The sequence below is a fragment of the Silurus meridionalis genome, chromosome 3 (assembly GCF_014805685.1).
Source record: "Silurus meridionalis isolate SWU-2019-XX chromosome 3, ASM1480568v1, whole genome shotgun sequence".
Classification (NCBI taxonomy): Eukaryota; Metazoa; Chordata; class Actinopteri; order Siluriformes; family Siluridae; genus Silurus; species Silurus meridionalis.
In genome coordinates this window covers 31,468,629-31,480,478 of record NC_060886.1, presented here as the reverse complement: position 1 = coordinate 31,480,478, position 11,850 = coordinate 31,468,629, and the positions used below count along the sequence as shown (strand labels likewise).

General features: G+C 38.5%; 1 protein-coding gene across 1 annotated transcript; it reads left to right on the top strand.

Moving 5' to 3' along the window:
• Nucleotides 1-3,858: 3,858 nt before the first annotated feature.
• On the top strand, nt 3,859-9,277 carry slitrk5b (SLIT and NTRK-like family, member 5b). Its single transcript, XM_046839822.1, is given in 3 exon segments — nt 3,859-4,188; nt 4,734-6,229; nt 6,232-9,277. Coding segments are annotated over 2 exon segments (2,469 nt in total). The 5' UTR covers nt 3,859-4,188; nt 4,734-4,776; the 3' UTR covers nt 7,248-9,277.
• Nucleotides 9,278-11,850: the final 2,573 nt, after the last annotated feature.

Sequence of the window (11,850 nt, the reverse complement as noted above, 5' to 3'; positions counted from 1 at the left end):
TGTAATAGATTTTGGGGTTGTGTGTGTAATGTTTAATGGTTGTGTGTAATTATTATTAGTTGTGTGTGTAATTTTTATTGGTTGTGTGTAATGTTTATTAGTTGTGTGTAATGTTTATTGGTTGTGTGTGTAATGTTTATTGGTTGTGTGTGTAATGCAATGCAACATATCTTGCGGGTATTTTTGCATAGTTAATTTTCACTGAGTAAAGTGAAGCTAAGTGTCCCGGAGGCACTGCAGGTGTTAAATTTGGGTAAATATTGAGTTAAAACCGATTTATTACATCATTAATTTTATTATATATATAGTTTATTGGGAGTGAAAATGGTTAGCTGAATGAATGTTAGCTGAAGTGAGCTGCTAGCTCCATGTACAGATGTGCTGTAATTACAGCTGTTCTCTGAGATGAGCAGCTCACACAGGGGCAGGATGAAACCCTGATGGTGTTTATGGGTAATGATGCTCTGCCTTTCTTCTAATATAATCCACGAGAAGAATAAACGTACAGAATCCTCAGTCCTTTACTGCTTCAGTGTAGAAACATCACGACTGAGTGTCCTGTAAACACGACCATGACATCCATCTACTCATTATATTCCATTAGCAGACCTGCTGATCTTTACTGCTAAACTGGCCACAGTTTAACATCACGCCCTGAAGGAAAGAACAGTTCTTCTGGAGTTTTCTTCCACAGTGAAACCAGAAATAATCCAGAGCTAACTGACATATTAATCTGGAAAGTCCATTTACATCATCAGTTCCAGCACAGGCTATTTCTTCTAGATCTTTCCTTCTACAGTGAAAGAATATACATCTCTCTCAAGAACATTATTTCAAAACTTTTTTTTTTTTGGATCAGTGTGTACATGGTGTAAAATTTATCATGAGAAAAGCTCTAATTCAAGAGATTGAACAAAACTACTGAATTTCAGCTGTTTTTTTATTTCAAGACAAACGAACATTATTAAAAATGAGAATTATCTTTAATACTTAGATTAGAATTATGGATTATCTTTTAGTACCTGAGCATGAAATCTGGATCTCATCACAAAATGTTGAAGTTCTCTGTGAGATGTTGGACCTGTTTCTTTTTGTTCTATTTTTGATGTCTACAACACATTTTTTTGGATCATTGTGTACTTGGTGTAAAATTTGGGATGTCCAAAAAGAGAAAAAGCATCTAAACAGATATATTGTGCATCTCTAACCCCAGAGACACCAGTCCACTGTGCGAGTTCTCACTGTTCAGCGCTCTGAGTTTCACGCCGAATCTGACCTATTTCCTACCTGCCGTGTCGGATCTCGTATCTCCAGTCAGTACCGGTTGACTCGTGATGATGGTCTTTGCACCCGGGCTGACTGCTCTTCTTAACGGTTTCCTCCAGACATTCCCCTTTAAGCTGAAAACCTTCATGAACTATTAAGAGAAGCACAACTCGAGTGTGATGTCCACGTTCTCTGCTCTTTTCTGTTTTTAAACAGTTTCAAACCAATTTCTCACTTTTATCAGCTCTTTAACACGTGATCCTGATTAGAAAATATACATTTGTAATAATTTGGGAAATGTTAAATGTACTTTAAAGACTCTACAGTTTTTCATTGTTGTGTTTATAGACATTTATATAAAATAAATTCTAAACTAGAGCAGTGTTTTCTTCTCTGGTAGAGAAGTGTTGCTCAGGGGGAAGCAGTGTGAGCAGTTCAGTTCTGCGAGCACTGAGCACTGAGACGTCTCCACTTCAGGTCCAAACTTCACTCATGACTCAGTGATGCAGTCACTTGTAAATCTGGATCATTAATTACAGCAAAAGATTGTAAAATATATTTATGTTCAACTCTAACAGTGAGAGAGAAACTGTTGAACGGTGACTTTACAATGTGTTCTTTATTCTGAGCCATTATAAATGATAGCAACCATCTCACTCTGTTTCTGTCTTACTCTGTTTCTGTCTCACTCCTGTCTCACTTTACTCCTGTCTTACTTTACTCCAGTCTTACTTTCTGTCTCACTCTTCATCTGTCTCACGCTACCTCGATCTGTCTTACTGTCTGCCTGTCTCTGTTTCCTTTTCTCTCTTTATCGATCTCACTTTTGCTCGATTACCCAGTTGTTCTCTCTCTCTCTCTCTCTCTCTCTCTCTCTCTCTCTCTCTCTCTCTCTCTCTCTCTCTCTCTTTCTGTTTTTGTTGTTTCACTGAAAACTGAGGGTTAGTGTTAGTTAGTTACTCCAGTGTTTCCTCTGCTAGCTAATTTTACCTCAGGAATAACATGGCTAGTGCTACCTGTCTGGCTAGGTGGAACTTAGCTAACTATATATGCTAACACAAATGTTTTTCTGAGGTGTAACTAGCTAGCAAAGGAAACACCAGCAGTGTCTCCTCACTTAGGTATTTATGGATAGCATGATATTTCCATTTTCATATGCTAGGCATGGCCTCTGTATCTGTCTGTATGAGTGAAGGAGGCGTGGCCTCTGTATCTGTCTGTATGAGTGAAGGAGGCATGGCCTCTGTATCTGTCTGTATGAGTGAAGGAGGCGTGGCCTCTGTATCTGTCTGTATGAGTGAAGGAGGCGTGGCCTCTGTATCTGTCTGTATGAGTGAAGGAGGCGTGGCCTCTGTATCTGTCTGTATGAGTAAAGGAGGCGTGGCCTCTGTATCTGTCTGTATGAGTGAAGGAGGCGTGGCCTCTGTATCTGTCTGTATGAGTGAAGGCGTGGCCTCTGTATCTGTCTGTATGAGTGAAGGAGGCGTGGCCTCTGTATCTGTCTGTATGAGTGAAGGAGGCGTGGCCTCTGTATCTGTCTGTATGAGTGAAGGCGTGGCCTCTGTATCTGTCTGTATGAGTGAAGGAGGCGTGGCCTCTGTATCTGTCTGTATGAGTGAAGGAGGCGTGGCCTCTGTATCTGTCTGTATGAGTGAAGGAGGCGTGGCCTCTGTATCTGTCTGTATGAGTGAAGGAGGCGTGGCCTCTGTATCTGTCTGTATGAGTAAGGAGGCGTGGCCTCTGTATCTGTCTGTATGAGTGAAGGAGGCGTGGCCTCTGTATCTGTCTGTATGAGTGAAGGAGGCGTGGCCTCTGTATCTGTCTGTATGAGTGAAGGAGGCGTGGCCTCTGTATCTGTCTGAGTGAAGGAGGCGTGGCCTCTGTATCTGTCTGTATGAGTGAAGGAGGCGTGGCCTCTGTATCTGTCTGTATGAGTGAAGGAGGCGTGGCCTCTGTATCTGTCTGTATGAGTGAAGGAGGCGTGGCCTCTGTATCTGTCTGTATGAGTGAAGGAGGCGTGGCCTCTGTATCTGTCTGTATGAGTGAAGGAGGCGTGGCCTCTGTATCTGTCTGTATGAGTAACCGAGGCGTGGCCTCTGTATCTGTAAGTCTGTATGTATTATATCTTTATTAGTTGACAATTATTTTGCAATGCAAATAATATATAATAATATCATATCACATGACATCTATCTATCTATCTATCTATCTATCTATCTATCTATCTATCTATCTATCTATCTCATATTGAAAAGGTGAAGCTTTCTTCACACTCATCCCTTTTTCCTCTGTGAAATGTAACCCATGCGATTGTGTGATGCAAATGCAGCACAATGTTTTTTTTTTACCTAGTAAAAGAATTCAGCTGCCAATCAGGATAAGACAAGAGACGAGAACCAATCAGAGACTGGCTAATAGAAGGAGGGAGAGAAAAGAGAGAGAGAGAGAGAGAGAGAGAAGAAGAAGAAGAAGGAGGGAGGGAGCGGTAAGACTGAGAGAGAGAAATAGCGAGAGAGTGAGAGAGAGAGAGAGAGAGAGAGAGAGAGAGAGAGAGAGAGAGAAGAAGGAGGGAGCAGTAAGACACACAGAGAGAGAGAGAGAGAGAGACTGCAGCTCATGTCCTGTTCTTGTAAATCAGCCTTGTTACATAAACACATCACAGAGAGAAATATTCCGAATAATTGACTTGAAGAGAAAATAGGAACGAAAGAAGTGGGAGGATTAAACGAGAAAGATGAGCCAGAGAGAGTGAGAAGAGAAATAGAGATAGAGTGAGGAGAGAGAGAGAGAGAGAGAGGAGAGGAGAGGAGAGGCGAGAGGAGAAGGACATCAGAGATGTTGTTGGATTCATCATCCACATCATCATTATGAATCAACAGTTCTGGTTTATTAACAAGCGTTCCATGGATTTCTCCATCAGCGGTAAGCAGATCCTCGTTTCCTACTCAGAGGCATGAAAAGCTCCAAAATTACACATGGAAAAAGGGAATTTGCATGTAGGAGATATGGGTCATAGTGAACGCTTTCGGGTTGCGTCGAAATTCACACGCGTGTCTTCACCAATATTTCTCTTTTTTATCCGTGTTATAATTCACATCTGTATCATTCACATCTGTATCATTCACATCTGTATTATTCAGTGAGCAACGATTCATACGTAAACAAGTTTATAACATTTGAGAATTGTGAAATATATCTAGAGATATATAGATTATATTAAAACTGTACTTTTATAAAGGCAATAGAAATGTGAGAAACGATAGAAGAATTGAAATAAACAATACAGTGTCTGTGTAAAAGCTTGCGTCTGATTGGTCAGAAGGTGCTTCCAGAACAGTACGTCTTTACAGAGCTGCAGTGTCGCTTTAAATCAGATCCGTCTGTAATAAAACTCATACGGGTTTTCAGCACTTTGTACGAGGTAAAGCTAATATCTGTAATGTCTCTCTGTCCCTGTTGTTTGACAGGTGGACGATACTGAAGAGATCGTCACCTCTCTCACTGCTAAACATGAACGTCTTCATCCTGCTGATATCTTTCATCACCATATCTATCGCTTTTAGCCAGAATTTCGATATTTATGAGGAAGTCTGCGAGAGGATGTGCGTCTGCGAAGAAAAAGATGGAGTTTCCACAACCAGCTGTGAGAGACGAGGAATTGTAAGTCTTTCTGAAGTCGGCTTCCTGCGCTTCGACACGCATAATCTGTTTCTCACAGGAAATCTGCTGAGGAAACTTCAGTTTGACGATTTCTCACGTTACGAGGGACTCAGGATCTTGCACCTGGGCAGTAACAATATAGCTGAAATCGAGAGCGGAGCTTTTAACGGACTTAGTGGACTAAAACGCTTGCACTTAAACAACAACAAAATTGAAGTGCTCAGGGACGATACGTTTATCGGTCTGGAACATCTGGAGTACCTTCAGGTCGACTATAATTACATCAGCCGCATTGAGCCCAAGTCCCTCAATGTGCTCTGCTGTCTAGACGTCCTGATTCTGAATGACAACTTGCTTTACTCTTTACCCAGAAATGTTTTTCAGTCTGTTCCTTTGACCCACCTGGATCTTAGAGGGAACCAGCTTAAAATTCTGCCTTATAATGGACTTCTTGAACATTTATCCAAAATTGTAGAAATACAGCTTGAAGAGAATCCCTGGAACTGCACCTGCGAGCTTATTGGCCTCAAAGACTGGCTGGAAAGTACCTCATATACGTCGTTAGTAGGAGACATCGTGTGCGAAACGCCGTTCCGTCTTCACGGGAGAGACCTTGAGGTGATCTCCAAGCAGGAACTCTGCCCGAGAAAAGCTGTAGCTGAATACGAAATGGGTGCTGAAACGTTGCATGAACCGGAGGCGATCGCTTTGTCAAATATCATACGATCCACGCAGCCAACAAAAAGCAGCCGCCAATCAGGGAAACTGCGAACCAAACCGACAGCGAGGGTTTCATCGAGCAAACCACAAAATCATGGCCCAGTGGTGGCGTACCAGACCAAACCCCCAGTTTCTCCTGAGTGTCCCACCGTATGCACCTGCAATCTACAAATTTCAGACCTCGGCTTGAATGTGAACTGCCAAGAAAGGAAAATTGAGCGTATCTCAGATCTGAATCCCAAACCGTACAACCCAAAGAAGATGTACCTTACGGGAAATTATATTATCTCAGTGCACAGTTCAGACTTTCGGGACACTCCCGGATTGGACCTTCTTCACCTGGGTAATAATCGGATATCTATCATTCACAGCAAAGCGTTTGTGGAATTACAGAACTTACGAAGACTTTATTTGAATGGAAACCTGATTGAGCGCCTCAGTGATGATATGTTCTCAGGCTTAGAGAGCCTTCAGTTTCTCTACTTGGAGTACAATGTGATCCGAGAAATAGAACCTGGTACTTTTGAGCATTTACCCAAACTTCAACTTCTGTTCCTCAATAATAACCTTCTCAAAACTTTACCAGTGGGAGTTTTAGAGGTTTAAACCTGGCACGGTTGAATCTACGCAACAATCACCTAAGGAACATACCGGTCAGTGGTGTTTTGGAAGATCTGACATCATTAGTTCAGATAGATCTGTTTGAGAACCCCTGGGATTGCTCTTGCTCAATTGTGGAAATGAAGAAATGGTTGGAAGGGCTCAGCTCTGGAACCGTGGTGAAGGATGTGATTTGTGAATCTCCACTAAAGTTCACTGCAGTGAATTTACGCCTAGTTCATTCAAATGATCTTTGCGAAGTTGATTTAAACCCTCAAACTTCTCTTCTTCCACCATCAGAAGACTCCTTTTCGGGCAGCACAGTTACTTTGGAGACGACTCTGGATTACAGTTCACCGGATTCCACGGTTCCTCTCTCGGTGCTCATCCTCACGCTGCTCCTTATTTTCATTGCGAGCGTATTCATTAGTGCCGGTTTGTTCACTATGTTCAAGATCAAACGTCATAAAAAGGACAAGAACAAAAACACAGACTCTGGTTCTTTTAATATCATATATGTTGACAGACCAGCAGGAAAGGTTAGGACTTCAGCAGGTCACGTTTATGAATATGTTCCTCCTCTTCCGGTGTCCAAATGCACCACCGATGATGTTCTGGAGGAGAGATACCCGGATTATGATGAGCAGAATGCTTTATCTTATACTTCAGACGAGGAACTGAGATGCATCGTAAATGGCTCGGATTTTAGCACAAGTACCAGACCTTCTCCTTTACCAGATGATAACTTTTTTTATCGAGACATCCTGGCAAGAGGCCACCAAGGCTCCTGTAGATCCGTTTTACCGTGCAAACACAGCACCACTCAGTATTCTCCTGATTACGACCTCACGCATCAGTACTTGCATCCAGAAAGACTCCAGCAAACGACAGTGTACGTGAACCCCAACAGGGGCGAATACTGGGAGTTAAAAGCACAGCCGAATTTTGAACCGGACTACCTGGAAGTTCATGAGAAAAGGACAACATTCACGCAGTTCTAATTTGAAACATCTCGTCTTCGTTTTGGACTTGTATGTTTGGGCTGGTATGGACGGAGCTTCTGAGAAGAATTTCTAGGAATCTGAGACCAAAAAATTATCTAGACCAGTTTATAATCTTCCTAAAGTATGACAAGTCTATGTATGTACAAAACACCAGTTCTGAATTTACAGTTGTGAAGTAATAATAATATCAACAACAACAACAACAACAACAACAACAACAACAACAACAACAATAATAATAATAATAATAATAATAATAATAATAATAATAATAATAATACGGGTTTGAACCCCTTTTACAATCACAATCTGTAATCTGAGGAGTCCAAGAACTCTTTCTTTGTAAACAGCACCCCCAGTGGCCAGTGAAGAGAAAATGAAGACTCCTGCATCCAAAGCCATTTTAAACATCTGTGTGCCTCTGACTTTGAGGTAACAGTTTGGGGAGGAACCACATCTGGGTGGAAAAGTCAGAAGTCAAAATGCTTTAAATCATTTATTTATATATTTTTTGCAATTTAAAAGAAGAAATAGTGCTTGGACACCTCAGACCACCATTTAAGGATATTCTTCTTCATCATAATCATCTTCTTCATCATCATCATCTTCTTCTTCATCTCCTCTTTCTCCTTATTTTTATTATTTTCTTTTTCTTCATCTTTGTCATCTTTTTATGCTCTTTACCTTTTTCTTAGTTTTATTATTATTGTTGTTGATTATTATTATTATTATTATTTTTATTATTATTACTTCATATAATACTCTTTGATCTTGGTTTTCTCCTCCATGCAGCACATCTGGTGGGCATTTCAGAAAGTGTTTCAGAAGTCACCTACCTGTAAGGTTGAGGCTGGAAGGTCCTGAGTTTATTGTAATTTTAAGAAACCCTCCAAATAACAGGCCACCAAAGCATCAGCGATCCACCACCATGTTTCACCGCGAGGTATCGGGTCATTTTTAATTTTATGCAAAATTGTTTATTTCCACTGAACACATGATACGTCAGGTTGCATCTCCACTCAGCTCGGTGACTTCAGGAGCTGCATTACGTTGCTTGTTGTGTGCACTCGACCTCTAACAGAGAAAGGTCACTGCAAATCCGTATAAAGTTTTAATCATCGTGTTTATTCGATTGTTTTCGAGGCTCCGCGTCACAAAGCTCGAGTTTATTCAGGGTTTAAAACGAAAAAACAATACGCTTCCTTTCCCTTTCTGCTCTTTATTCACTGCTAATTAAAGAAATTGCAATAAAATTTAATTTATTTGTATTAAAGATTTAAATTACATGTTGCTGATTAAAACAGTTATAAATTATAGCCATTTTATTACTTGAGCAAAAAACTAGAAATCATTTCTTTTCTTTTTACATTTTTGTGTAAAATTAATTCTCATTTTAATTTCCTCAGTATTTAATTTGGTGTGATTTATTTTTTAATGGACCATTTATTTATTGAAATATTTTTATAATTAAATACAGGTATTGTGACAATTAATATTTCTTGCAAAAACTATTGATAACTAATAATTTCTTGTTTTAGTTTTTTTCTCTTTACAGCATCGACGAGGTTAAAATACGGGTCCTTCAGCTTTCTGTGGTTCAGTGGTTCTTCCTCGTATGAAGTGATAAATGATGTGCAGATGATGACAATAGCAGTGATGTTTTTTATGTTAGTGTGTGTGTGTGTGTGTGTGTGTGTGTGTGTGTGTGTGTGTTATTAATTCGCCTGAACACTGCACTTATGTTTCATATATACTGTATATACAGTTCAGAGTATATCATTATTATTATATATCAGAGTTTTAATATATGAATCGTATATGAAAGTTGTGCTGGTTGTTTATTTTGGTTTCTAAATGATGAAGTGTTGATCAGTGCTGTGTTTTTTTTTTTTTATTATGAAAACTAAATGAACAGAAAATGATCATTATCATAAAAAAGAAAAGAAAATCACTATTTTGTCACTGTGAACTTTAAATTTGTTTATAAATGGAAAATAAAGTTCTCACTGGTCGTTGCGTTGGTGACAAACCAGTGTTTGTAATTATTTCTCGCTGGTTTGTGGCTCGAATGTCTTCCTCGTACGACGGCACCAGACTGTGGATTCTGAAGAACGTTGAAGTGCTGAAGTGTAGCCATGAGTCTTTGCTGGTTCTGATGGGTTTGAAGATGCAGGATGGGGCAGGAGGAAAGAGAATGAGTATTATATAACTGAGATGACTCACATGACCACCGGCTCCATGAGCTCGATGTGTAAAATCTGCATCGTCCTCTGATTAGAGAGAACACACAGGAAGCAGGTTCCAGCATTCAGGAAGCACATGAAGAGAAATTTAAGAGTGCAGGCATCATTTATTGACCAGACCATAACGTTTTGATCTGTAGGTTAATCTCGAGTCCATAAAGAACTTCATCAGCTTTATTTCTGGCCCAATTGTTCACACAGGATCTCAGTCAGAACTTCAAGCTCAGACTTGGTTCCAGACTAGACCCCATACTCAAGACTCTCTTGGTCTTCAGACTCAGATCGATTGTAGATGTAATATTCAGGTCTACGCTAAAGGCCTGTCCATTATCTGTGAATTCATTCAGCTGATGGTTTACTACCAGAGGAGCATAAGCTCATACTGGAACTTATAAACATGGAGTCAATCATCTACTTTATATTTATCCCAATAGTACAGAGTCTACACTGGATCTCCTTTCATCATACTCAGATCCATCTACTCATGATATATACTGGTCCTGAGTAGTATCCAGTTTACTCCGATCAAGTATACCATTATACCATTATACCATTATAACGTTCTGAGTGGTGAAGTGAAGAACACTGATGATCATCATCATGGCTCCTGTTAGTGTGTGGATTTATTTATTAGGCAGCAGGTGAACATTTTTTCTTAAAGTTGATATTAGAAGCAGGAAAAATGGGCGTAAGGATTTAAATAAGTTTGATAAACTGTGACGTCTAGACGTCTGGGTCAAAGCATCTCCAAAACTGCAGCTCTTGTGAGATGTTCCTGGTCTGCAGTGGTCAGAATCTACCAAAAGTGCTACAAGGAAGGAACAGTGGTGATCTGCTTTGTGGTGATCGTACCGTACCGCAGACTGACACGTTTCAGTGATGTGATGAAGCTTCCTTTACAGAGGTCACGTGAATGACGGGTTACGACGTGAGGCTTTTCCTACACGTGACTGATTCAACACAACGCTATAAACACCCCAAATGACTCACTCAGATCAGCTCCGGTTTCCTCTGCCTTCTGTGTCTGCAGAAGGATTGCATTTCTTGGATTTTCCCTAAATAAGGAGAAGAAGAAATGATAAAGGGACAGAGAATCCTGTTTCAGAGGCGTTCACACTGTGACGTGCTGCTGAACATGAAGAAACTGTGACCTTCATACAGGAACTAAAAGATGGAATTGTTGACAAATCACTGTGTTTATAAGCAGAATAAACAGCATGAGAGCCGGCATTTCATTCCTTACGATATACATCACCTGGATTAGACACAGATTCAGCTGAAACGTGCGTGAAATATCAAATAATATAACTCGTAAATAAAGAATTTAAAGTATATAATCAGTGTAGGATGATTTTATTAAGTCACATTCAATATTTCATCAGTAAAGTTTACATTTTACAAAAAAATATTCTGAAAATTATCATTTATGAACATAAAATAAATTAATTAATTAATTAATACATTCTAAATAATTATTTACAATATATTAATGTTTAATATTTTTAACTGAGGGTTTAGTTTTGATCTATTATTAGTATTATTATTATTATTATTATTATTATTATTATATTGATGTTATGTGTGTCTGATTAATGATTTATTATTTTTTTGTTTTTGTGCACAAAGTAAACTGTTCAAGACAAAATAGCTGCTGAAACAAATAGAATAATTTATGTGGGGAAATAAGTAACAAAATATATTAAACAAACAAATAAATAATCAAATAAATAAACACAATAATTCCAGTTCAGTTCACTTCAGTTCCAAACACTTACTCTAATATAATAAAAATATTATAACACAATAAAAAATTCAATTATATATAAAATGGTTTCAAAATATTATTTACTGACACAATAATAATAATAATAATAATAATAATAATAATAATAATAATAATAATAATCGTTTTTACATATTTACATACATATTTACATTTTTATAAATATGTTTTTAATTAAATTAAAACACTACAGAGTAAAGGCTGTAATATTGCAATTATTTATGAATGAAAATAAAAATACAAAAAGTGTAAAATAAACTCTGAACATTAAAATGGAGTAAAAGTTAATACAGGAAACAGTAATAAAATTATTTATACATTTCTAACGAACATTTTCTTGTAGTTTCCAATCGTTATATACTTTGTGTCTGTTTTGCATTATAATAATAATAATTATTATTATTATTAGTAATAATCGTCGTATTAAATAATTGTTATTATTAATATTATTGTGACTTATGGTGATGACGTCAGGAGCGGATGTTTTGCCCTTGTGGCTGTTGTACGTTATAGTAAAGAGGTGCGTTCTGATTGGTCCACGGGCCTGATTTATGCTAATGAGGTAGTTGGAGTT